The sequence below is a fragment of the Penicillium psychrofluorescens genome (genome assembly GCF_964197705.1).
Source record: "Penicillium psychrofluorescens genome assembly, chromosome: 4".
Lineage (NCBI taxonomy): Eukaryota > Fungi > Ascomycota > Eurotiomycetes > Eurotiales > Aspergillaceae > Penicillium > Penicillium psychrofluorescens.
Window position 1 is genome coordinate 2917936 of NC_133442.1, and position 24981 is coordinate 2942916.

Sequence of the window (24981 nt, forward strand, 5' to 3'; positions counted from 1 at the left end):
CCTACTTTATGCAATCGATGGATGTACGGACACTATCAAGGAAATTGGGCATCTACAGTCATTCTCGAAATCGCCTTGACCAGTACACACTGAGTCTCTCTTTCTTGGCCCCACTGCCAAGACCTTAACGCACACTATTAAAGGATTTATTTTCCGGGAATGAAGTCGCAAGAGTGTGGAGGTATAACTGATTTCGAAAACTACTGTAGAGTACAATACACCACACATCTCTGCTGTAGATAGTCCGTAAATGTCGCTCATTCTTATGGACTACTCTTCCATAGCAAACTCTCCTTCTGGAGCCAACCCATCTATCTGCCAGCCATGTGTGTTAAAACGAACCGATGCAGCTATCCGACGAGGCGCACCTGGACCCCGCGACAAAAGACCAGCGGTCCCTGGTGCCACGACATCACCGCCGCCACCAGCTGCACGGTCACTCGCTCGCTCGCTCGATGATCTGAAAGACACAAAACGAAAAGAAAACTGCGGTGAGGGACGGAATCGCCCAAAGAAGTCGCCCTCATAGAGGCCAATCTTTGGCCCCCGAATTGATTCGAGAGCATTGTCCCGCGCCGCAAGCCTCACTTTGAGGTCGGCAGACTCGCCCCTCCCCCAATTCTCGTAGTTGTCAGCCGGACCAAACGATGCCGCGCTCTTGCTGCTGCTACTCCTAGCGGATACACCATGCCATGCCATGCCGTGCGAGTCTGGCCTGCCGAAAGGGTTGGATCTCGTTGTCTGATAGAGTGAGGCGGCCGGCCCAACAAGCCCGCCCTGGACGGTTCCGACGAGAATCCTCCTCGCCAGCTGGTTACGTACTTGTCAGCGGACTAGCTACTGATTTGTGCCTGGGGAAATGAATGCGGCTGCCTCCTTTGGTGATTCGTGAGTATGTGTCACTCGGGATATGGCCAATTGGGGTGATTCTCATCTGCTCCGTCTGTTATGGTATATCGAGAGCCCGGGTGGATGGTGGATCTTGACGAATGATGTCTATTGTTCCTTTCCAAAGGATTGCAGTTAGGAGAGGGGAGGGGGAAACTGCAGCTCCAAACTGAGACTATTTGTTTCGTCTCGTCCCTCCGACATCTCTCAAGCCGAGCTATTTATTGCCAGGGCATGTCCCAGGTCTGACTTAGGGTTTCAAACAACCAACCCCCTTCCAACACAACTGCCTTTCTCGCATTAGGCAATGTCATCGCATGTTCAGCAATACTGGCTGCCGGGGTATGGACTATCCCGACACATTGTCCTAGGGCACATCCACTACTTCCTTGGCCCATCTGCGTCGGTCAGGCCATATAGTTACCAGGTACTTCGGCTCAGAACACCCGCTGTGCGCTTACGGTTAACCCTATCTAACCAGATATCCTTTCTTTGAGTTAAGGGCCGCGAAGGATATCTCATAGTCGGCATGCCGCTGACGCGGGTGTGTTCTTCATTTTATTTTTCTATTTCTGAGATAAGAGCAAGGAAAGAAAAGAAAAGAAAGGACCGGGGAGACTGATTGATACTGGCGAACAGGAACAAATTGACGATCTGGCGGCTATGTCTCGGGAATATGAGAAACAGGAAGCTCTGCGCATGACGAACCAGGGAACTAACACTTCTTCTCCTTCCACTGCCAGCAATAATGGTCGCGGTTCTTCGGATCGGCAGCAGACAGAGCCCTATATCAATGAGATCGTCCCGGTGGACCCAGGCCGGACGCGCAGACGCACGGAATCCGATTCTCGGGGCAGCCGTTGAAAGTCCTTCTTTTCTCGCTGGCCTGGCAAGCTGGATCAGATCCAACGTAGTTGGTAGTGTATTGCATTCGTCTCTGTTACTTCAGCTCGACCCGGACATGGAAGGCGATCCCTACGTGCGGGTAGGATTGCTTTTTTGTCATGTCCCACTCGTGCCGGACCATGAGCCTTGTATTTTTCCAGGAGACGAATGCTCGGGATCTATCGTCTCCCTATGGACAATGGCCAATCCCCAAGAGGAATCTCCGAGGATAGACACAAGGGTTGCAGGGGGCATAGATCATTGCACACGAGTCGCGCACGATATATTTAATAAATATCTGGCGGCCGAAACGGGAGGGTCGGTCCAGGTCAGTTCTGTCTACAAGCTGCTACACACTTGCGTTGTGGACGCAGTGTTGCATGTCAATCGCTCACTGCAGCTGAGGGTTGCGAGGGCAGAACAGGATATCTAGTATGGAATACAGAAATGAACACGCTTTATCCAAGACATCGTCTTCACTCATCATCTCTATAGATCATTCGTAACAGCATAGATCAGTCAGATCCAAACATGACCTGAGTCAACGATATAGTTGTCTCGCTCCTCCGTCTATTCTCGTCAAAAGCCTCTCGCGAAGGGATTGTATGTGATCCATTATCGAGGGTGCTCTCCTCCGTCCAAACCTCCAGGGTCAGCATGGCCACTTGGGTAAATCGACGAAAAGGATAAGTAAGGTGCGGAAGAAGAGACGGAGAACAGTAAAGTGACTACATAAGAAATTCGAGAAAAAAAGTGTGGACCACCGAAAAACGCCAGCCGGGTGCCACTCTGCAAGGTGTCCCATCCCCTCAGAGAGCCGTGTCGTGACACACACGGGAAGAACACGGGGAAATGGGTGGGCAGAAACAATGTTAAAAGTAAACAGAAATGAGAAATTTTGGCATCAACTCATGCAGAATTTCATTTCGCGACAGCAGAACTATAGAGAAGTTAGTGATGGTGATGCTTCAGAAGCAACCAGGAGGCAACACATACCTCAGAACTTGTGTCCGGAAGAAAGCACCCTTCGTCTTCTCGATCACTTGCTGATACACCGACTGCGGCGGGTGGTTCATGATCACCGTACCCTCCTTGTAGTCAATCTTGGCATCAACCCGGGTGTCGCGAATCAGGTTGACGATCCACTTCTCGCCCTCATCTTGGCTCAGGCCGAGACGAGTAGACAGGTCGCTAACACAATATCAGTACACAACTCTTGTTCGAAAAGGTTCAGCCGCCAACTCACTTGATGTCAATCCGCTGGTGGATCTTGCAGTAGCTCTCTGAGATGAGATGACGGGCAGCCTCGACGAAAGCATCGGCCGCCGACACAAGGAAGAAGTCGCTCCGCAGCACATCCTCGGCCTCTCCCAGCTTCTTTTGAGCCTCCTCAAAGTCAAAGTCGACGTAGAGCGCCTTGACAAAGTCGGTGATCGGGTCGGTGTACTCGTAGCCCTCCTGACGCACAATGCGAACCAGATCCTTCAATTGCTTCTGGTACAGACCAGTGTTCTTGTGGGGACGGCTGCGGTTGGTGATGACGGCGGCGGCGAGGTACCGCAGGACCCATGGGCAGCTGGTCTGGATGGTGTTGATGTAGGCGGGGGAGAAGAAGAGGTCGGTGAGAACGTCGCGGGCAGCGTCGTGGTTGAAGAAGGGGAATAGAGACCAGTGGATGAGCCAGGACCGGTTGGTGAGCTGGGCGAGAGGGTTGTTGAATAGGCGCGTCTCGATCGAGTCCTTCACCTTCTGCACCTCCTCCATGGCGGCATCCCAGCTGGTGGTCAGGATCTCCGATGCCAGCTTACCCCAGGTGGCGGCGGCCACCTTGTCGTTATCGGTCGACAGAACTCGGAATTGGTACAGCAGCTCTGCCGCGTTGCCGTAGCTGCCGCAGCTGTACTGGAAGCGGCCATAGTCGTAGAGGCTGTTGACCATCTCGTTGGTGACCCCGTGCTGCTCCTCCAGGAACCGCAAGTTGGCCGCCTTGTCGCTGCGCAGGTTGCCCACGACATCTTCATCCTGCAGCAGCTCCGTAATCTTCTCGCTCTGATCCTGGTAGTGTTGCAGCTTGGCCAGAACCTCCTCGCGCTTCTTGACGAACTCGTCGGGAATTGAGTCGGAATCGTTGATCTCCTGCCACAGGTTGGCAACGTAGTCGGTCATGTTGGTGTACTTGAGCAGCTCGTACTTGGCGCGGGTGAGTTCCTTGTCCTCCTCGTCGGTGTCGGCGCTGAACTCGAGCAGCGGGAAGACCAAGTGACGGTCGAGGTACGGAATGAGGCGGGGCAGCAGGTCATACTGGTTGGCGACATCCTCTCCGGCCTTGGGCTGGTGGGCCGCAGCACCGCTGAGCATGGTCTCAGCAGAAGGGGGAGCGTTGTCGGCCATGGTGTGTAGGGTTGGATGGGGTGAGAGAGAGACTGAGAGGGTCGAACAATGAATTTGGCAAGTGGAAAAGAAAATGTGGGAAGTAATCTGCGCTAGGCCCGATCGGGGTTAGTGTGTCCTGGCAGGAAAATAGGAAAATATGCCCGGGTCACTGGACCTGGTTGCACTTTCATCTTCTGTCCTGGGTCCAGCTCCTGCTTTTCTTCGCCCATCGTGTTGGTTGCCGTGGGAGAGATTCTAATGGCCTCCCTCCTGCCATCCTCGGCTGCACGCCAGTCGATGGCCCTGTCGCTGCATCTCAACCCTGCAGCCGTCTCCTTCCGCAGATCTAGTTCCTTTTCCACATTATGCTCTCGGGCACGACTGTCTTCACGTAAGTTGCAGCCAGTTTCTTGTCCGATGGGCTCTACTCGGTGGCTCGGTGCCTCACGAGCAACCCCCCCTGTGGTCGACCTTGATTGAGATCAGCATCCAACTGAACGTGCCCTCCAGATCCCCAGCCTCAATTCTCCCCTCGCCCGACGACCTCGCATCAACCCTCTCTTCCCTTCCGCTCAAACCGCACATTCCTGACGCACCTCCGCCGCCAAGCGCAGGCCCTGAAGGAACAACCTGTCCCGGCCCCGACCCCCACTGGCCCGGTCAAGCCGCCCAAGACACCGCAGCCGGCTCTGCAGCTCAATAATCTTCCCTACTTCGTTCGCCGCACTCCCTCCAACCAACTCCCCATCTACCTTGTCACAAAAGCCGGCGGCACGAAGCAGCAGACCAAGATTCAAAAGACGGAGGGCGACATGGATGCTCTGCGCAAGGATTTGGCGTTGGCGCTCGGTGTTGAATCGCCCAACGGGCCGCCCCCCAAGAAGCCTGAGGTGACGATTAACCGGTTGAATGGGCATATTCTTGTCAAGGTGCGTTCCGTTGTGCTGAGAATACAGGCAGTGGATGCTAACGTGCTCTGTTAGGGCTGGCGGAAACCGGAGATCCAGAAGTTCCTTGAGGAACGAAACTTCTAAACGTTATCATCATGGCCAATTATACCACAAAAGTTCAACTGGAAGTAAGTGGCGGCAAAGGCAAAGACTCGTCAAATGAAGAAAACGGGGGTGGGTACCGGATGAGCGGTCCACATGGAAGGGTAATGTTTCTTTTCTCAGTTTTCTCTTGCATCAGGCAGTGTATTTTCTTGTCTCTCTATGGGTTTCCTTTCTGTCTTTCTGGTTGGTGTTCATCGCACATGGTTTCTACCCCTGCGAACCTGTTTTCATCTCTCCATGTACGTATTCATTGACATCAAGTGATGGTTGATCTCCTTTTCAATCCTATCTTTCCGTGCATTGTAACCCAACCCCCAAGGCAACTCGCAGCCAAGAGCTACCTAATCCCAACACTGCAAAATCTTCTGGCCCTCATAACAGAGGCACGCTTGCAAGTCCAATCCTCAACGCTTGCCAGCAGCAGAGCCCGATCCCTGAGCACCAGAGCTCGAACCGGTGTTGCCAGTGGTCGAGCCGCCGGTATTCCCACCCTGCTGGCCCGATGATCCCGAGCTAGTGTTGGCGTCACGGTCACCAGCTGCCTGGGCGCGCGATGCGAACCCGCCAGACGACATGTCGCCCCCGCTCTTGGCCTATTTCGGTATCAGTATGCTCTTGAGCCTTTCCCTTTACCGTGGTAAGAAGACGTTACCTGGCTAGACTGGATGCGCGAGGCATCAGACTTGAACATTTTGTCTTTGCCCATTTTCCAAGATTGAGATTGGTGTTCTGATAGTTATGTAGATTGAGTGGATCTAGCTTCGGTAACCTGTCAGTCAATCGATGCATGGTCATTGTATATTGTATGTATGAGAGGATGGCAGAAGCGCACTTTTGGTTTGTTTGAAGGGCTTACGAAAAAGTTTGAGAGATTGATGGATGGAGAAGTTGAAGAGAAGAGGAGATATCTGGGAGGAGAGTAGGGCTATATATGCCTTTCCAGTCGGAGATTGCCATCAAACTTTTTAATTTTTTGCTTGGGAAGTCTCCCATGAACACGACAGCCAAAGGAACAGGGCTTAGAGGCATTGATAGCTTTGTCGTATTGTATAACAATTGTGGATGGTGGACGGTGGTAAACCAAGAATACCATACCTGCGTAGACCACCCACCAACTACTATCTCCAGAATCCCCTGCATACTACATCGTGTTGCATGTGCTTCGTGTCAGGGGATTGACATCGGACTACTGTGGAAGAAAAATCATGCAGAATCTCTCGCACTCAGCGGAGGGTATTTTAAGCATTGTACATGGAAGAAAGCAGAAGGGCGAAGCGCTATCTCACAAAATAGAACAAGAAACAAACAAAAAACAAAACCCCCCATTCCCACCGACGCCCGGATGCGTGTAAGACGATCAAGAGACCACGAGGACATTCATGAGTAGAAAAGACATGGTAGAACCCAAGATTGCTCGTATGTGCGCGACGAAGTACACACACACGTTACTCCGCGAGCTTTGCATAAGTGACGAGTTGTCGAACAACGGCGGGATCGACGTTCGGCAGTAGCAGTGCCCCCAGCAGGCTTTCTTTCTTCGGGAGGATCCCAGAGGGTAGCCGAAGAGGGGAGGAGTTGTCTTGCTTGGACTTCTCTGCAAGCCGGCGGAGAATGGCCAGTCCGCGGTGAACAATCGAGCTGAAGGCATAGGCATCAGCCTCTGCCTGGCCTCTTTGCCGCGGATTGATCTGGATTTGCGGGATGCGTTCCGTGCATAACAAGCAGGAGAGTCGCAGGAGATGAATAGCAAACCCATCAACGGATTCCAGCCACGTTCTTGCCAGATAGCCATCTGCATACCACGCCAGGATGTCGGCGGCTAGCAGACCCTGCATGAGGAAGACTTTGCGCACGTCTGTTACCGCAAGGGGTTTTCGAAGCTGATCCGGAATCGGGCTGATGGCAAGGCCAAAGGCGCGGGTGAGCAATTCCACGTGAGAAGGACCAGATGAGTCTCCAGAGAAGATTGCCTTGAAATATGTCCGGTTGGGGTCATCCCGTGCGAGCAACTTGGCCAGCCCATCCACTGCCGCGGGAGTATAGCGGTGGGTGGAGGAATTGAATGCAGTGAACATCACCCTGTCGGGTGTGGTGCAAGGGTCAGGCAACGGTGCAAACGCCAGGAGGAAGAGAAGCAAGCTCAATGCATCTTCTTTCGATGGCAACTGGATGGCGTGGGCCAGATTGCTCAGGAAGATAACCGCATCCTTCATAAAATCCAATGTGTTCTGGTTGGTGCGCAGAAGCATTTGGCGAGTCCCCAGGTAGCGGAAGATCGTAGATAGAAACTGGGCAACAGGCGGCGATCCCAAAATCCCAAAGTTCGACTCGCTGAAGGAAAAGTTGCGCAAGACGGTGGTGACACAGATGAGCTTATCGACCGCCCGGTCAAGTTTATAGGCTAACGTGCCGAATTCAGAAACATCGGCAAGTGAGGTGAACTCAGACTGACAGCCACGTGTGACGTCCTCGTAGAAGGGTATTCGGATAGTGTTCGACTCTTCTGGGGTGTGTTCAGCCAGCAAGTCTAGCTGCTCCTCTGCACAGTCGATCAAGCTCTCGACCAAGTCGTCGCAATTCTCCAGTGAGATCTGGATCTGCGGCTCACAGGAGATGGTAGTAAGCGTATCCAGGGCAAGGCGAACCTCGGCATGTATACCAGACTTAAGGCTCATCGTTATCGCGTGAATATCAATCACTCCGAGTTCCAAAAAGCTGGGCACGTTCGGTTTTAGCCGTGAGATATCCTCGCCAACCTGGTACATTTCGTCCACCGCAATGGGCCCATGCAAACGATGCTCCTTCAACACCATGGGCTTGAAAGGATCTTCAATTGGCTGCTTCACAGGGTGCTCAGGTTTTGACTCTGCTTGTACTGGTGGTTGACGAGTAGACACTGAGCCTTTACCACCAGACTGTGACGGTGAAGGGGCAGGGAACTGTCCGTCGGGTGGGACGGATGGTTGTGACTGGCGCGAGACACTCAGCCGGTGCTGTGCTGGCTTGCTTTGGCTTCGGGCATGTGTTGGCGTTGCAAACCCATTTGCGGAGTTGGCCTGAGCATTATTGGCAACAGGAGTGCCAGTCGTGGGTGACTGGGCAAGCTGCGGAGGCTGCTCAAATGCCTGACCCGGCTTCACAGAGGGCGACTGGAACTGCATCCCCGAGGCGTCACTGGGTTGTCTTGGGTGGCCACCCTGCTGCTGCTGCTGTTGTTGTTGTTGTTGTTGCTGCTGCTGCATTTCAAACTGTTTTTGCTGCGAGCTCAAAAACGCCTGCTCGTAAGGAGCCAAGTTTCTTTGGTGGTGCTCTCGAATTTCCTGGGCTGCCATGGGAAACTGCATTTGGGGGAATTGCAACTGTTGCGCAACAGCGGGCCACATGTTGGTCGCGGTGACTTTCTTCGATCCACCCATCTTCATCACTGTAGCATACAACTGCACCAAGTTGATCGGGCGACCGCTCACAATCGGGTTCGGATCCAAGGGGAGATTTCGTGACATCATAAATTTTTGCAGGGTGCGCATAAACCCTTCGGGGTTGTTGGGCTTGCCCATGTTCTGCTGCATCTGTCGGATAGCCGCCATCTGCTGAGGGTTGCCCATGGCGTTCATGCCGCCAGGAACTGGCCGGCCAGCCATTGCCGGATTGGCATTCATCTGCCGATGTTGGCCCTGCTGCATCTGCATGGCATGTAGTCGTTGTTGCTGAGCGGCGATGGCCTGGTGATATCCTTGAGGTACTTGTTGCATGCCGCCAAATTGTTGAGCTTGCATTGACGGCTGACCGCCAGCGGAGGTCATTGCATTGGCCTGCTGGAACTGCTGCGGGTTCATGCCCTGAGGGAAGTTCTGCCCTTGCATGAAGTTGTTGTTCTGCGGTGTGTTCACACGGCTGCCATGGTCCGACTGCTGCGGAGACATATGAGGACCACCCACATGCGGGCCAGCGGGCGAAAAGGGGCTTGGAGAGGCCGTTCCCATGCGGACGCTCTGTTGATCAAAGTCCTGCATGATTGGCGATTGCGTGAGACTGGGCGATGCTCCCTGCTGAAGATGTTGATATGGGGTGGGATGTTGGGGGAATTGCGCGCCATTCGTCGGGCCCTGATAGCCAGGGAACGGCACCTGGTGAGGGGTTTGTGATCGCGAACCCGTCACGCCGCCCGGCGCAGGCCGGGGTGACATGGGCATGCCATCTTCCGGTCGTGGTCGCTTGGACGGAATCACCTGGTTTGGGTTGTGAAAGCCTGGTGAGGCATTCCGGGGCATGCCATTATTGAACATGCGCTGGAATTGATTGGGGTCGTGGGGCGCCGGGGAGCCATGAAGGAAAGCGGCAGAGGGGTCGATGGTGGCTGGATTGAAGGCCCCGTTATCATGGCCCGGAAGGTTCGAGGCGTCAGCGAGCCAGGCATTCATGTCGTGCGGTCTTACCAACCCATCTGGAAGGAATTGGTCAGCATCCGAACAGCTTGATCCACGCGTGCAATCATTAAGGTATGTGTGGTAGCATCAATATTCGTCGGGGTATGGGACCACGGATGATCTTCTAGAACCATGTGGACGCGTGGGTGGAGAGGTGGCTGGTGTTTAGATCGCGCGCAAACCCGTCGCGACACGGCCCCCGGGGAAAACACCACAAAGGACAGGGCAGCAGGGGGGCAGGGAAAAGCAAAATGGATCGCATTCAATGGGAGGGGATGGGATGATGGAGGGCAATGGACAAAACAGGTACATACCGACAAGTCTGGATCACTAAGATTCCGTTGCGAACGGGTGATGGAATCCCGAAAATAGCAGACGGGATCGGGGGGGGAGCGGCCAGAGTTGGTTGGTCACGGGGTGCAGTCACGTGGCGAGTTTTGGTGCCTGAGGCGACAACACACAAGGGCGACCTGGGGCGGGCAAAGAAGGGATTGCAGCCGGGAAGGGAGAGGGAGAATCAGGGCTGGGGGGAGGTCGATCATTAGCAAATGATGCACTGGGGATGATCTCAGGAACCAAGATTCAGGATTGATCCAGGCCAGCAGCCCAGGGGAGCGCGAGACAAATCGGGGGCTACAGGCGATGGGCCGCCATTCCCGGGTGGCCAGCCAGCAGGTGCGTGGGCACAAGGTAGGGATGGGGAATAATGGGAGTGTGGGGGAAGGGCAAACGCAAGGGCCCAAGCAATCAGCGCACAGGAATAATAGGAATCGTGACTTACCACTGGCAGACAAGAGCCGTCACTTTTCGCATCGGGGGTGAAAGGGGGGTGAGAGTGGAGTGGGAAAGAATGGGCAAAATTCAGCTGCTGTTGGTCGTACCGGGGTATTGGTACGGTAACGGTCACACTGGATTCCCCCAGGAGATTAGTAGCAGCCCTCATGATGGTTGCTCGCTTTCTGCGTTGCGACAATAGTTCATTGCGATTCTGGTCACTTATTTATTCTGTGAGTGGTCGGGGATGGCATCTGGTCATGGTGGATGCGCTCATGGCGGCTGTCATCCGGGACCGACACCTGTCATGGCCCGTAAAGGCTGGATAACCCAGGGCAAAAACAGTAAAACAACACTCAACACTGGCACAGGCCGCTCAGAAATGCATAATAGCAGACCCTCACAGCCAGTACCAGGTCGGCGAAGATCCATTCCAACGGTCTCTGCCGAGTCCGGCTAGTGCGGCGTGTTATACTCGACACCCGTCACCACCGCCCAGGGATGGCCGGGACAGTCTACCGCGGGGGAGTCAACGTGTATGACGGGGGAAGGAAAAAAAGCCAGGGGAACAGAAGTTTGCCAGTGCAGAGAATTTTGGGGACCTCCGCCGGTGACAGACCGGTGGGCATCCTTATATAAAGCCTAGACTAGCGCCTGATAATCTCGTGTCTATGCGCACCCATTAATCCTCCAACCGCAGTAACGGCCCATCAAAGGCTCAGATCACGATCCATTCAACCGGCCCAGGGTTCCCTTTGCCCCCCGGGCAAAGATCCGACTAGATCCGCGTGGCTATCATCGTCTGTGCCTGTCCCACCGGGCTGCTCCACCCTCGTTTTCTTCCGTGGACGGAACCATGGCCTTGTTGTAGTGTATTACGGGAGGGATGCGACCGTCTCCATTGTTGAGAGGTGTGAGTGCATGGTTGTCCAGTGGCTGGTGCTGCTCGGAGTCTGGACTGCCAGCATCTTTGTTATCGGTGTGCATCCGAAATATATAATTGAGGATCAGCCGGGTTCTCGGCGCTTGAGCGGTCAAATCCTTTGTTTGAAAGTAACCCAGGGGTTTCATTGAGGGGTTGCTCTAGTCACCTACTACAATAACATTCGAAGATATAACTATTCCAATTTCTCGCTAGAGGTCGGTTTTGTGATTGTTGTTCTTTCCATCACTTCAGTCGTCTACAGTGGTCGCGACGCCATATGGTAGAACGAAACCAACCAATAAAGTACCTAGTAGGCCATGACCCTAATAAGCTCTCGAATGATCCTGTCAGAACTCCTAAGCCGACACTAGAATACTGGGTCCTGTTCCTACTACGGTACATACTGTCCGATGAGATGGAAGACCTATCACGTGACCGACCAAGCTCCCGAATCATCGAAAGCTCCAGAGCCACAGACTCCCCGACACGCATCACCATCACCATCACCACGTCCTTCTCGATCCATTCTCGGAACCGCAGCCACCTCTCTCGCTCTCACATTCTTACGCACCCGTTTTCATTGTCGGCCCCCAGACTCCACCATGGGAGACGTTGCCGTGGAGAGCCCGGCGAACGTCACGCCTCTGCCCAGGCCCGGTGCCCTGGATACCCTCTCGAACATAGAATCGCTCGAGGGCACAGAGGCGGATGCCAATGATGAATATGCCACGCTCAAGAGGCTACAGAGACACTTGGAGTATGGTTTTCGCAGACCTTGGAGCCAAAGTGGCCAGTGCTGATGGAGATCGAACAGGTACATCCAACTGCAGGAGGAATATATCAAGGATGAGCAGAGGCATGCACCCGACTCCTCGACATTTTTCATGACAATACTAACCGGTCTCTCGCATACAGAAGCTTGAAGAGGGAGCTCGTTCGGGCACAAGAGGAGATCAAGCGGATACAGAGTGTGCCCTTGGTCATCGGACAGTTCATGGAAGCCATCGATCAGAAGTAGGCATCTTGATATCCAAACCACGACTCTACGCTAATGTGTCTTCTAGCACTGGCATTGTCCAGAGTTCGACCGGCTCTAATTACGTCGTCCGCATCCTGTCCACGCTCGACCGCGAGAAGCTGAAGCCTTCATCCTCCGTCGCCCTCCACCGCCACTCGAATGCGCTGGTTGACATCCTTCCCCCGGAGGCCGACTCCTCAATTGCCATGCTGGGCGAGAGCGAGAAGCCGGATGTGACGTACGCCGATGTTGGTGGGTTGGACATGCAGAAGCAGGAGATTCGGGAGGCTGTCGAGTTGCCTTTGACGCATTTCGACCTCTACAGACAGATTGGTGGGTTGCGGATACTATCGTTTCGGGTATCATATTGGCTAACGCGATGTAGGTATTGACCCGCCTCGCGGTGTCCTGCTGTACGGACCCCCTGGTACGGGTAAGACTATGCTGGTGAAGGCCGTGGCCAACAGCACGACTGCCAGCTTCATCCGTGTCAACGGCTCGGAGTTTGTGCAAAAATATCTGGGAGAAGGACCCCGGATGGTCCGCGATGTGTTCCGGATGGCGCGTGAGAACTCGCCGGCCATTATCTTCATCGACGAGATCGACGCGATCGCGACCAAGCGTTTTGACGCGCAGACCGGTGCGGATCGTGAAGTGCAGCGGATCCTGCTGGAGCTGCTGAACCAGATGGACGGGTTCGAGCAGACCAGCAACGTCAAGGTCATCATGGCCACCAACCGAGCCGACACGCTGGACCCGGCGCTGCTGCGTCCCGGTCGTCTGGACCGAAAGATCGAGTTCCCGTCGCTGCGCGATCGCCGCGAGCGCCGCCTGATCTTCACGACCATCGCATCCAAGATGTCGCTGTCCCCCGAGGTGGACCTGGACTCGCTGATTGTGCGCAACGAGCCCTTGTCCGGCGCGGTGATTGCGGCGATCATGCAGGAGGCTGGGCTGCGGGCCGTGCGGAAGAATCGCTACAACATCATCCAGTCCGACCTGGAGGACGCGTATCAGGCGCAGGTGAAGAGCGGACAGGACGACGAGCGGTATGTGGTTTATGAATTATTGATGCCGTGCGATGCTAACCTCTCTCCTCCAGGATGGACTTTTACCGGTAGATTGTTCGTGGATGTGACACTGTGGTTTGCCCATGTGATCGATTGGTTGTCAGCTGCTGCCAGGTACCGGAAGGGGCGCATCCGGCCACTCAACCGGATCCCAGCGTCTGCATCATCACCACCAGGCAGACACGGTGGTAATTTATTCCATCCAATCTGTGTACTATTTGATTCTGTCCGCCTCCAATCGTAGCTCCCCATGTTCCGCGCCACGACGACCGTGTAAAAGTAAATCCAGAACAAGGCAGCCCAATAGTCCATCGCTGAGTCATCCGTCGCTGCTTGCGTCATGAGTAAAGCGCCGATCCCCCCAGGTGACCGCTGTTGTTTGGCCCGGCCTCTCTCTTTCCTCCCATCTCTCTTCCCCATCTCTTATCTATCATCACCCACTCCATCTCACAGTCGTTCGCCAGATATTATTCTCTTGATTCACTCTCTCTCCTGTCTGGATCCATCATGAAGTCCATCGCCCTGCTGACGGCCTCGGCCTTGCTGGGCAGTGCTGCCGCCGAGGTGCATAAGCTGAAGATCAACAAGGTCCCTCTCGAGGAGCAGCTGGTACGTCCACCACTCTTGACCATCCAGTCTTTTTCGGTCTAATGGGATGGCAGAAAACACACAACTTTGATGACCAGGTCCGCGCTCTGGGCCAGAAGTACATGGGCTACCGCCCCCAGTCTCACGACAACACCTTCCAGGATACCTCCCTGAAGGGTTCCGCTGGCCACGATGTGCTGGTGGACAACTTTATGAACGCCCAGTGTATGAGACCCCCCGTGTTGATCCTCCCGGACTCGCACTGACCCTTCTCCCAGACTTCTCCGAGATCTCTCTCGGGACTCCCCCCCAGAGCTTCAAGGTCGTTCTCGATACGGGCAGCTCGAACCTGTGGGTTCCGTCGTCCGAGTGCAACTCCATCGCCTGCTACCTCCACTCCAAGTATGATTCGTCCTCGTCGAGCACCTACAAGAAGAACGGTTCCGAGTTTGAGATCCAATACGGATCCGGTAGCCTGAGCGGCTTTGTCTCTCAGGATACCCTGCAGATCGGTGATCTGAAGGTCAAGAAGCAGGACTTTGCCGAGGCTACCAACGAGCCCGGACTGGCCTTTGCTTTCGGTCGGTTCGACGGCATTCTGGGTCTGGGCTACGACACCATCTCCGTCAACAAGATGGTGCCTCCCTTCTACAACATGCTTAGCCAGGATCTTCTGGATGAGCCCGTATTTGCTTTCTACCTGGGTGACACCAACAAGGAGGGCGACAGCTCCGAGGCCACCTTCGGTGGTCTGGACAAGAGCCACTACACGGGCGAGTTGACCAAGATTCCCCTGCGCCGCAAGGCCTACTGGGAGGTGGAATTCAATGCCATCACCTTCGGCGACAACACTGCTGACCTGGACAACACCGGTATCATCCTGGACACCGGCACTTCGCTTATTGCTCTGCCTTCGACTCTGGCCGAGCTTCTGTACGTCCCTTGTCTCTGCTGCTGAAATTTTCTCTCCGCTAACCATCCCAAAACAGGAACAAGGAGATTGGCGCCAAGAAGTCCTTCACTGGCCAGTACACCGTCGAGTGCGAGAAGCGTGACTCGCTGCCCGATCTCACCTTCAACCTCAGTGGCCACAACTTCACCATCGGCCCGTACGACTACATCATGGAGGTCCAGGGCTCCTGTATCAGCAGCTTCATGGGCATGGACTTCCCCGAGCCCGTCGGCCCTCTGGCGATTCTGGGTGACTCCTTCCTGCGCCAGTGGTACAGCGTCTACGACGTGGGCAACAACGCCGTGGGTCTGGCCAAGGCCAAGTAAAGTGTTTGTTCATAATACTTGGGTCGAGGTCCGTCCGTGATCTGCACTGGGGAGGATGTTTCGTATATATGCCTGGCTTTCGCCTGCTGGTCTTGCACCGGAGGCTGTGAGTATCTCTCGTCGTCAGCCAATAGTGGCACTGTCTTGAAGTCGTGTTTCCGTGCCCGTCGTGTTTATCTATTGATACCGTAAATGCAGCCTCTCCCTGGGGCCTGGACCTATTTCGCATTTTCGTTCATTTGCCAGACTTGCTGAATCTATTACCCTGCTTGTATGAATGATCTTCCCCGTGTAGTTGATGATGTAGTTGAAGTAGATGTGGAGGCCCCCATCCGAGGAACCGCCGGGTTGACATAAGCTGCGTCTCTTGTTCTCTCCTCGCCCCGCACGACTGGCCCAACTACTTGAGCTCGGCTTTTCCCTCTGTCCATCGTGGCACATCGCATCCCCCTTTTATTTTCATACCATTTCACTTCCGGTCGGTTCGTGCGCCTGGTGCGTGTTCTGTCTTCGATTAGCGCGCCAGGTTGTGCTAGGCGCACGCTTCCGTCTACTCGATCCGCGTCCCGTGGCGATTTGCCCCCGACCCGACCTCAACCGTACCTTGCGCCCAGCACACCATCTCTCCCTCAACCCTCATCACTCCCCTTGAATTGATCCTCGAGAAACAATCCCAAACGCCTCTCAACATTACATTACCCTCATTTCGCACCCGCACACGCGTCGCGTGTTGGTAATGGCTCCCAGCTAAAAAAAAAAGACCCACTCGCACGCGATCACCCCCACAACACGACGACCACGTCCGCGTCCGACGTGATCTCACAAGCATACGCATTTGAAAGAAGAGGCGCGGAGGAAAGAAAAGAATTGAGCTGAGGAAACCTCGTCATCACCGCCGCCTGGGTGTGGGCGAAGTAGGAGGTCGACCATGCTTCTCCGTCTGCCGCCCAGCCTCCACTACCCGATCACCGTGACGTCGCTGCTCAAGAAGCCTGGCGACGCGGTGGAACGGGACGAGGCTTTGTTCTGGTATGTTTACGAGACCACCGTCTCGGAGGGTGATGGGCTGGGGAATAGAATCGAGGTGGAGCGCAGGTTCCCGACTCGGTTCGAGTCCACTGTCGATGGGGAAATTGTGCAGTGGAAGATTGCCAAGGGGGATATCATTGACGACCCGTGAGTCTGATCTTTCTTTGGGGGTGGCGGATGTTCTTTTTGCTGATTACGGGATGCGTTCTAGGGTTGACATTGTCGAAATCGATGAGCCATGTGCGCACGAGATTCAGTTTGGTGGAATGTGTGCCGAGTGTGGGAAGGACATGACCGAGTATGTATACATCCGTAAGTTTCCTTGTGGCTTGATTAATGACTATGGGGTAGATACAACTACAACACTGAGATCCTCGGAACCGAGCGCGCCACAATTAAGATGGTTCACGACAACACCGCACTGACAGTCAGTAAAAATGAGGCGGCACGTGTTGAAGAGGATGCGAAACGTCGCCTGCTGGAATCTCGCCGCCTCTCGCTGGTAGTGGATCTTGATCAGACTATTATCCATGCGACGGTGGATCCGACAGTCAAAGAATGGAAGGAGGACAAGGACAACCCGAATCATCAAGCGCTTCGTGACGTGCATGAGTTCCAGTTGATTGACGACGGACCGGGTATGCGCGGGTGCTGGTACTACATCAAGCTGCGCCCCGGCCTGGAGGAGTTTCTGGAGAAAGTTGCCCAGCTGTTCGAGCTGCATATCTACACCATGGGCACCCGGGCCTACGCTCAGCAAATTGCCAACATCATCGACCCCACCCGCAAGCTCTTTGGGGATCGGATCCTCAGCCGTGACGAGAGCGGAAGCTTGACGGCCAAGAACCTGCAGCGACTGTTCCCCGTCGACACGAAGATGGTTGTCATTATTGATGACCGCGGCGATGTATGGCGGTGGAACCCCAATCTCATCAAGGTCTCACCCTACGATTTCTTCGTGGGTATCGGTGATATCAACTCCAGCTTCCTACCGAAAAAGCAAGACATTGGCGAGACGAACAAAGTTCCCGTGAAAGTCATCAAGGAGAAACCGCCGACCGAGCATCATGTCAACGGTGCATCCGCGAAGCCAGAAGCCGGAAACGAAGTTTCGGCGTTGGAGCAGTTGGTGAGCATGGGAGGAGGGGACAATCCAATTTTGCTAAAGGAGCAGACGCATGCACAGGAGGAGACGATATTGCACCAGGTGGAGGACCGACCATTACTTCAAAAGCAGAAAGAGTTGGAGGCGGAGGACGATGGATCCGCAGAGAGCAGCGAGGACAGTGTCGATGAGTCGCAGGAACCTATCAAGCCCCGCCACCACCTGCTGGAAGACCACGACCGCGAGCTTTATCAGCTGCAGGACCGTCTGGAGCAAGTTCATATCAGTTTCTTTGAGGAGTACGACAAGAAGCGCAGTCGTGCACTTGGGGGCCGAGTGGCGGAATTGAAGGGCGAGAAGGTCGCGTCCAGGGGAAAAGGCGTTGACCTAAGGCTTGTCCCTGACGTCAAGGAGATCATGCCGCAGATCAAACGACGAGTTCTCGGGGGTGTGGTTCTGGTGTTTTCGGGCGTCCTCCCTCTCGGCACGGACACCCAGAACGCCGACATCTCGCTCTGGGCGAAGAGCTTTGGCGCCGTCATCGCACCCAAAATCAGCCCGCGCACCACCCATCTAGTGGCTGGCCGCAACCGCACCGCCAAGGTCCGCGAAGCCACGCGATATCCGAATGTCAAGATCGTTACCACCCAGTGGCTGGTCGACTGCCTGGCACAATGGAGCCACGTCGGAGAGGGTCCCTACCTGCTCCCCGTCCACCCGGATGACCGCGGCGAACCTTTCTCCCCCGGCTCACGCGAGCTTGCCGAGAGCTCGTGGCTATCCTCCGAAGACGAAGCAGCAGGATCCCTCTGGACAGAAGAGGAAGAAGGCAACGAGGATCTATTCCGCTCCTCGGGTCTCGAGACATCGTCTATCGGCTACGACGCCGACGAGCAAGCCGCGGTGCACGACGAGCTAAAGGAGTTCCTCGGCAGCGACGACGAGAGCGAAAGCGACAGCGAGACATCCTTCCTGGCCGATGAAAACGCCGGGAGTGGCAAGAAACGCAAACGCGACGAGGGCGCCTCCGGCGGTGAAAATGACGAGGAGACCGTGGAAGATGATGAGGACGAGTCCGATATCGCGGGCTCGCGGCTGTCGCAGCGAATCAAACGTTCCTACGAACGCAGCACGGGTCTTCGAGAAGTGGCTACGGCGACTAGTTCGGGTACTGACGAGACGGCATCGGAGCGTGCACTTCCTTCTGGTCCGGAGGGAGAGGAGCCCGATGCTTCGGCGGCGGGAGCGCGCAGCGGTCTGGCGGTGAGCTATCCCGAAGATGAGGATGATGAACTGGAGCGCGAGATGCTTGCTGCGTTTGAGGATGGGGATTACGATCCCAAGGCGGAGGAGGACATTGCCGCGGAGAATGGTTAGTCGAGTGCATGTCTTCGTTTTTGGGCTGCTTGGCTTCCATTCCTCCTCCTCTATCCTCTGTTTGTTTGTCTCTGCCATCCGCCATCCTCCTCAAGATGCCCTTCCCTCTGCTCTCTCTGTGCCGACTCTCTTCTTTCCTGTTTGTCTTCTTTCCTCCAATTTTCTGCAGTTGCAATGCGCCATGGCATAGCGACGGCGTTTATCAGTGTCTTTTTTTCGTCTCCCATTTGCTTTTCTTGTTCCTTTTGATTTCCTAAGATGGATGGGATGCGTGGTTGGATGGATCTCCAGGAGTTGTTTGGTGATTATCTATCCACCCTGACTATCTTCTGGAAGTTTTGTGTATCTTGTTCGAGAAGCGTTTTTGTTATAGGTACATGTGACAATCGAAAGAGTATGAATATCTGTGCAATGTGGAAAGACTGTTGAATATTTCAGGGCCTCGGCACAAGGCGTAGGGCTAATTCCATTCAACCAAAACCAAAAAAACAAGATCTGATGCTATTAACTGTAAACGCCAACATGCTCATGCAAAGTGGTATCAAAAAGTAAGTCCGAGTCAAGAATAGAAAGTCAGAACAAAAATCAAAATCATGAAAATAAAAACAAACATTGAAAGAAGGCCTCGGGAAGATCAATCAACCCTAAAATCGCGATGCACCTGCCACGACATGACCATCATCCAGAAATAGAAGACGGTATTGACGAGCTCGAATGCAAACGCCGTTTTCCAGCAATTGCCTATAGAAACAGTCAGCGAGAAGGTCAAGCAACCGGAAAGAAAGAAAATGACATACATATCGTGCTCTGCGTCAACCAAGCCAGCGTATCGATAGTATTCCCCCTCGACACATTATCCACGACATAGATCTGGCAATTATCATTCACATTGCCCGTAACACCGTACAGGAGCAACGAAGTCTCAATAAGACCCGTCAGCCACAGGACGAAGAGGATGAAGCTGCCGATGATGACGATCCCCGGTAAGAGGAAACCGCGGGAGATAAGGAGGATGACGAGGAGGACGAAGAAGACGCCTAGTCCGCCGGTGACTACCATGTAGGGGAAGAGCCTGTTTGATTCCATTCCATTTCATTAGCATGTTTAATTGCCAGGCATAAAAGGGAGAAAGAGAGTAGGACTTACCACGGTGTTCCGAGGTCCATCTGCGCTTGTACAGACATGAACCATGCAAAGATCCCCAGGCACGTCGCAGAGCCGGAGAGCACCACAATGATCAAGAGGTGGAACTGGATCTCTGGCCAGCGGTAGTGTCGGCGCGATTCGCGGCGGATTACCGCCATGGTGGGCGAGGACGAGGGCACTTATGATCCGGGATGGGGGTCGGTTGGTGGTGGTGGACTCGGCGCTGGATTTCTCCAGTCTTTCTTGGACACCGTCGGTCGTGAGATATCGACTTTCTGGACAGGAAACGAAATGCGCGCGCGAGAGGGCTGATATGTGGTGTGGCGTGGTCCTTGTATGCCCGATGCGAAAATCTGACGCCTTGGGTCTGGTTTGTTGGATGTTTGTTTATCGCGCGGGGCTGCGGCCGGGTAAGTTCTGGGCCCGATGCGTTGCGCGAATCCGGGATTCAAATAGCAGGCGATCGGAGGGAGGAGGGAGATAATTAATTAATAGAGAAGGAAGAGCAAGAGATCAAGTGGAGCGAATGTCTGTGGTCGGAAGACAGAGAAGACGAAGAAGAAATAATGAAGGAGGCCGGGAAGGGGATCAATCCCCACATGATGATTGTTTACTCTATTTATTCTCAGACAACCCACCCACTAAAACACCCACCCCTTACACTTCCACTCACTCTACAACAGCGTATCCCCCAGCGCACTCCGAACCAGCGAGCATCCCGCCCGAATCGTCTCACTCGCTCCGCCCGCCTCCAGGCTGGGGTTGACCTCGACCAAGTCCATAGCAACCAGATTGCCCGTCTCATGCACGCACTCACAGATAAAGTCGCCCTCGCGCAGCGTCAGACCACCGCGCACCGGCGTGCCCGTGCTCGGCGCCCACTGCGGGTCCAGCGCGTCGACGTCAAAGGATAGGTGGATGGGCGTGTCGTTGCCGATGTGCGCGAGCGCCATCTCGACGACGCGGCCGACGCCGTGGCTGACCGACGGAAAAATTAGTTTTTGACATCCAAGAGAAAGAAACAAGAGGGAACGAAGGGTTCTCACCGGTCGATATCGTGCATGCTAAACGCTTTGATCCCATTCTCGCGCAGGATCTTCTTCTCGCCGCGATCGACATCGCGCAGCCCGATATACACCAGCTTGCGCGTGCTCACGGTATGCTCATCCTGCAACCAGCCGAATATATCCTTCTTGTCCTCCCTCGCCAGCCTGGTCAGAAACGCCATGGGCATCCCGTGGATATTGCCACTGTCGCTCGTCTCGGGGAGATTGATATCCGCGTGCGCGTCGACCCAGATAACCGCCATCTCGCGGCCCAGCCGCTCGCGGATCGCCTTGGCCGTGCCGGAGACGGTGCCGATGGCGATGGAGTGGTCGCCGCCCAAGGTGAGCACGAACTTGCCCTCCCGCGCGTGGCTGTATACCTGCTTGCTCAGCTGCTCGGTCACGGCGCTGACGGCGCGTGGGTTCTTCATGCCGCGGTGGTCCGGGTCTGACGCCGGGATGGAGTCTTCGTAGTAGTGGATCTTGTCGTCGTGGTGGATGTCGTAGTCGAGGTCCTCGCGGAGTTGGGTGAGGAGCCCGGCCTCGATCAGGGCCATTGGGGCCGCTTCGACGCCCTTTTTGCACTTTGATCGCATCGTCAGAACCGAGTTGCGGTAGGGTCTCTTCGGAGATATACATACCTGTCCGCCATCGAATCCGACAGCCACTACGCCGAGCGAGTTCGGGTGCGAGAGGAATCGTGAGGCGATTGTAGACGGGAGCGTCATTGTGCCGGTCTGCTAATTCACAGTGAAAGAGGTGAGGGAGATTAGAGATAAGATCGATGTAGATCCGAGTAAAAAAGTGGGACCGAGGGGGGGCAACAAGAGGAAAGAGACACAGGTCGTAGTCAAGTCAGAATGATGTATGAGAAAATCAAGGAGCAAAAAAAGAAGAGAAACAATGCTCCCTTTATGAATACCTCCTGTCCCCCCCTTTCCGACACCAACCGTGTCCCTAACAGGCCGTGGTGCGCGTTACAACCCGCGAGTCGCTAAAAACTGCTTTTAGGGATCAGCGACTCCGCCGTGTCTTCCCCTAAGTACAGGTTGAGGAGAGCGGCCCCGTTTAGGCCCGGCCGGTGTCCACCACGAGGGGATTTGCAGAGGAATTTGCAGGTTTGGTACATGCATGCCTATCGTCATTGCTTTGGGACGATTAATTGATTTAATTTTTATTTGATTTGCGTGGTTCGGATGTTGCGGCCGGGAAGAGAGGGTGGTACCAGATCTATAAGAGGGACTTGGACAAGGGTATCATTGAGAAAAGGACTACATATATTATACACAGCTACGGCTCATCCAGAATCAACTCGCGCAGAATCTCCTCCGCCTTGGGCGCCTCGACCCGGCCCTTCTCGCCAGCGCGCATCATCTGGCCCACGAACCAACCCAGCTTGCCCAGCTGATTCTTCGTCCGGATCTGCTCGACCATCCCGGGATTCAGAGCGAGGGCCGCCTGGGCCAGCGCGACGTACTCCTCGCGCGAGAGCGGGCGCAGCAGGAGGTTGTCTTCCTCGAGCAGCTGCGGCACGGGGCGCCGGTCCCCGTCGAACACGGCGGCCAGCACCTGTTTGGCCGTGGGTCCTGTGATGCGCTTGCGCTGGAGCTGGTCGACAATGTGGGCTAAGGCCTGGGCGGGGACGATCGCTGCGTCCCAGGCTCGGTCGGTCTTGGTCAACAACCCGCCCAGCTCGTGTAGAACCCAGTTGCCAGCGACCCGGGCGACCTTCTTGTCGTCTTGGTCGGCCTGGAGAGGGCGAAGGATATCCACCACATCCTGATAGTACTCAAGGCGCGCGCCATCATCCAGCTCGATGAGCGGTTTGGCGTCTTCGATGGGCAGGCCGTACTCCGGTCCCACCAGCATGGCCACCAGAGCATCCGGCGAGGAGGGCAACGCCTGCTCAAGATGAGCGATCAGGTCCTCGCCAATTATCAGCGGCGGGATGTCGGGATCGGGCATGTAGCGATAATCCACAGCACCCTCTTTGCCGCGCAGCTTGCGGGTCTCGGTGCTACCGATGGTCCACCCGCGCGTCTCGCCTTCCACCACGCCGCCGCTCTCCAGCAGGGCGATCTGGCGGTTCTTTTCGGCGACGATCGCATCTTCCACGGCCTTGAAACTGCTAAGGTTCTTGATCTCCGTGCGCTGGCCCAAGCCCTCGATCCCATCGTACGCATGCTGTCCCGGGGCCTCGTCCCGGCGACGGACCGAGACATTGACATCGACCCGCAGCCCCCCCAGTTCCATTCCTGTCGTCACGGCACCACATGCCTGTAGGATTGATTGGAGTTTCCGGACACAGGCCGCGGCCGTCGCGGGGGAGTGGATCTGGGGCATGGAGATGACTTCGATGAGGGGGTGCGACACCCGGTTGAAGTCGAGGAGTTGGGTGGAGGGAGGATACTCTTGGGACTTGGCCGTGTCCTGCTCCAGCTGGACCTGCTTGATATCCACTCTCACCCGGTCGCCGTCTTCGGGGGCAATGCCATCGTAATCGAACAGGTCCACGTAGCCGTGTCGGGCAAAGGGTTCTGCGACAGGGTCAGTTGTGGAGGCGACCCTCATGGCAGAATCTCACCCACCATAGTATTGTGTGATCTGATACCCTGCCGGCTGGTCCTGGTAGAAGTAATGCTTCCGGTCGAACCGACTGACGGGCTGGATCTGGCAGTGGAGCGCAATTGCGGCGCGGAGGGCCGGCAGAAGGGTCGCGGCTTGAAATTCCTGGAGAATGACGGTCAGAATCAATTCAATTGCGCCGGAGGAGAGGTGTCCGAACGAACCGGCTGACTGCCCGGAAAGGCCAGGTCAAACAACGCGACGTTGGAATTCGGGGCATCGGTGCTGGAGGTCGGCGCCCGAGAGAACAACTTCGCAGCTGTATCCAGCTGGGCGTGGATCTCCACGCCCACTGTCAATTCCCATTCTTGCCTGGAGGCCTCTTCGCTCTCTTTGCGTTGTCTCTTTTGCGCCTTGAGGGCCTTGGCGTCTTGTTTGAGTTGTTTGCGCAGGGGGACGCGATCTGGAGAAGTGGAGGTTTGGAGATGGCGGAGGGGGATGCGAGGGTGATTGTCATGATGAATTGGGGCGATCCGTCGACATTGTGAGCAGAGCGAGCGGACAGCTCCACGGGCCAGAGGACGGAGCATGGGGGGGAGGGCCGACAGCAACGGAAAAAGAAAGTGAGGGAGGAAGTTGGCGGCAGATCCACGGCGGCGAGATCGGCAGATCCGCCACGGAACCAGTAAACACTGAACCACTGGATGTCGTCCGGTCGCCATTCCAATGCTCTCATTCAACGATCAAGATGAGGAAGTATGATGATGATTGTCAACTGGACCAACCCCATCGCCAATCAGAATCGGTGATCGCGATACGACTCGTCACCGCGGTTCTGCACTCGGCCCATTCCGGGTGCCTCTAGACCGCCAGATGCCGCAAGGGCGAGGCAGTGGTGAGTTGGACTGCCTGACGAACTCCCGATTTGACTTTTTTTCGGCCCTCTGTCTCTGACCCGAGGTTGTACACCATCCGATCCAACAAGGGACCCCTCCTTGCAACCCCGGAACTCTTTGGTCGCTGATCTGAAGCCATCGGCGCTTCGTCTGCTTCAGCCCCCGTCCAGGGTCCCCCGCCAGGTGACGAATGACAGCCCCCGTTGCATTCCATTTTTAGGCCTGGTGCAAAAGAGATCGGCCTTGACTACTACTGTGGGGGTGACGTGCTGTACATAACTCTGTTGCACCCGGGCTGACCCCTCTAGAAGGATTATATACATCACGAACCATCCCCTGCTCCGGTTGGTCGTCACTCGGATCGCCCCAATCGACACCCCCCCTAGATTCCATGAAACACGCCTCCCGTCGCATGGAATCTCACCCCTAACTATCATCGGCCGCCCCTTTCTGCAATGATTGAAACCCCCAGGGGTTTGTTCTTCATCTCATGTCCTTCCATTAACATGGCCTACTCAATCTAATCAGTGAATCCC

General features: G+C 55.2%; 10 protein-coding genes across 10 annotated transcripts; 4 read left to right on the forward strand and 6 right to left on the reverse strand.

The window, feature by feature from the left end:
* Window positions 1-2741: 2741 nt before the first annotated feature.
* PFLUO_LOCUS6735 (eukaryotic translation initiation factor 3 subunit E) lies at window positions 2742-4164 on the reverse strand (the record flags this gene model as incomplete). The annotated part of the gene is made up of 2 exons (XM_073784306.1): window positions 2742-2964; window positions 3020-4164. The coding sequence occupies 2 exons, from the start codon at window positions 4162-4164 to the stop codon at window positions 2742-2744; spliced, it is 1368 nt and encodes a 455-aa protein (XP_073640775.1).
* A 279-nt stretch (window positions 4165-4443) lies between these two features.
* On the forward strand, window positions 4444-5180 carry PFLUO_LOCUS6736 (mitochondrial; the record flags this gene model as incomplete). Its single annotated transcript, XM_073784307.1, has 3 exons — window positions 4444-4537; window positions 4657-5075; window positions 5130-5180. The coding sequence occupies 3 exons, from the start codon at window positions 4444-4446 to the stop codon at window positions 5178-5180; spliced, it is 564 nt and encodes a 187-aa protein (XP_073640776.1).
* Window positions 5181-5605: 425 nt separating this feature from the next.
* On the reverse strand, window positions 5606-5892 carry PFLUO_LOCUS6737 (uncharacterized protein; the record flags this gene model as incomplete). The annotated part of the gene is made up of 2 exons (XM_073784308.1): window positions 5606-5794; window positions 5854-5892. 2 exons carry the CDS (start codon window positions 5890-5892, stop codon window positions 5606-5608), a joined length of 228 nt encoding a protein of 75 aa, XP_073640777.1.
* A 754-nt stretch (window positions 5893-6646) lies between these two features.
* On the reverse strand, window positions 6647-9622 carry PFLUO_LOCUS6738 (uncharacterized protein; the record flags this gene model as incomplete). Its single annotated transcript, XM_073784309.1, has 1 exon — window positions 6647-9622. The coding sequence occupies one exon, from the start codon at window positions 9620-9622 to the stop codon at window positions 6647-6649; it is 2976 nt and encodes a 991-aa protein (XP_073640778.1).
* Window positions 9623-11929: 2307 nt separating this feature from the next.
* Window positions 11930-13466, forward strand: PFLUO_LOCUS6739 (26S proteasome regulatory subunit 6B; the record flags this gene model as incomplete). Its single annotated transcript, XM_073784311.1, has 5 exons — window positions 11930-12084; window positions 12243-12341; window positions 12392-12678; window positions 12731-13394; window positions 13448-13466. The coding sequence occupies 5 exons, from the start codon at window positions 11930-11932 to the stop codon at window positions 13464-13466; spliced, it is 1224 nt and encodes a 407-aa protein (XP_073640779.1).
* A 456-nt stretch (window positions 13467-13922) lies between these two features.
* On the forward strand, window positions 13923-15281 carry PFLUO_LOCUS6740 (aspartic proteinase precursor; the record flags this gene model as incomplete). Its single annotated transcript, XM_073784312.1, has 4 exons — window positions 13923-14024; window positions 14078-14228; window positions 14282-14936; window positions 14993-15281. The coding sequence occupies 4 exons, from the start codon at window positions 13923-13925 to the stop codon at window positions 15279-15281; spliced, it is 1197 nt and encodes a 398-aa protein (XP_073640780.1).
* Window positions 15282-16209: 928 nt separating this feature from the next.
* PFLUO_LOCUS6741 (CTD phosphatase Fcp1) lies at window positions 16210-18792 on the forward strand (the record flags this gene model as incomplete). The annotated part of the gene is made up of 3 exons (XM_073784313.1): window positions 16210-16457; window positions 16522-16608; window positions 16662-18792. The coding sequence occupies 3 exons, from the start codon at window positions 16210-16212 to the stop codon at window positions 18790-18792; spliced, it is 2466 nt and encodes an 821-aa protein (XP_073640781.1).
* Window positions 18793-19426: 634 nt separating this feature from the next.
* PFLUO_LOCUS6742 (uncharacterized protein) lies at window positions 19427-20096 on the reverse strand (the record flags this gene model as incomplete). Its single annotated transcript, XM_073784314.1, has 3 exons — window positions 19427-19533; window positions 19590-19864; window positions 19939-20096. 3 exons carry the CDS (start codon window positions 20094-20096, stop codon window positions 19427-19429), a joined length of 540 nt encoding a protein of 179 aa, XP_073640782.1.
* Window positions 20097-20612: 516 nt separating this feature from the next.
* Window positions 20613-21712, reverse strand: PFLUO_LOCUS6743 (catabolizes arginine to ornithine and urea; the record flags this gene model as incomplete). The annotated part of the gene is made up of 3 exons (XM_073784315.1): window positions 20613-20916; window positions 20985-21568; window positions 21626-21712. 3 exons carry the CDS (start codon window positions 21710-21712, stop codon window positions 20613-20615), a joined length of 975 nt encoding a protein of 324 aa, XP_073640783.1.
* Window positions 21713-22274: 562 nt separating this feature from the next.
* Window positions 22275-24139, reverse strand: PFLUO_LOCUS6744 (uncharacterized protein; the record flags this gene model as incomplete). The annotated part of the gene is made up of 3 exons (XM_073784316.1): window positions 22275-23521; window positions 23573-23714; window positions 23774-24139. The coding sequence occupies 3 exons, from the start codon at window positions 24137-24139 to the stop codon at window positions 22275-22277; spliced, it is 1755 nt and encodes a 584-aa protein (XP_073640784.1).
* Window positions 24140-24981: the final 842 nt, after the last annotated feature.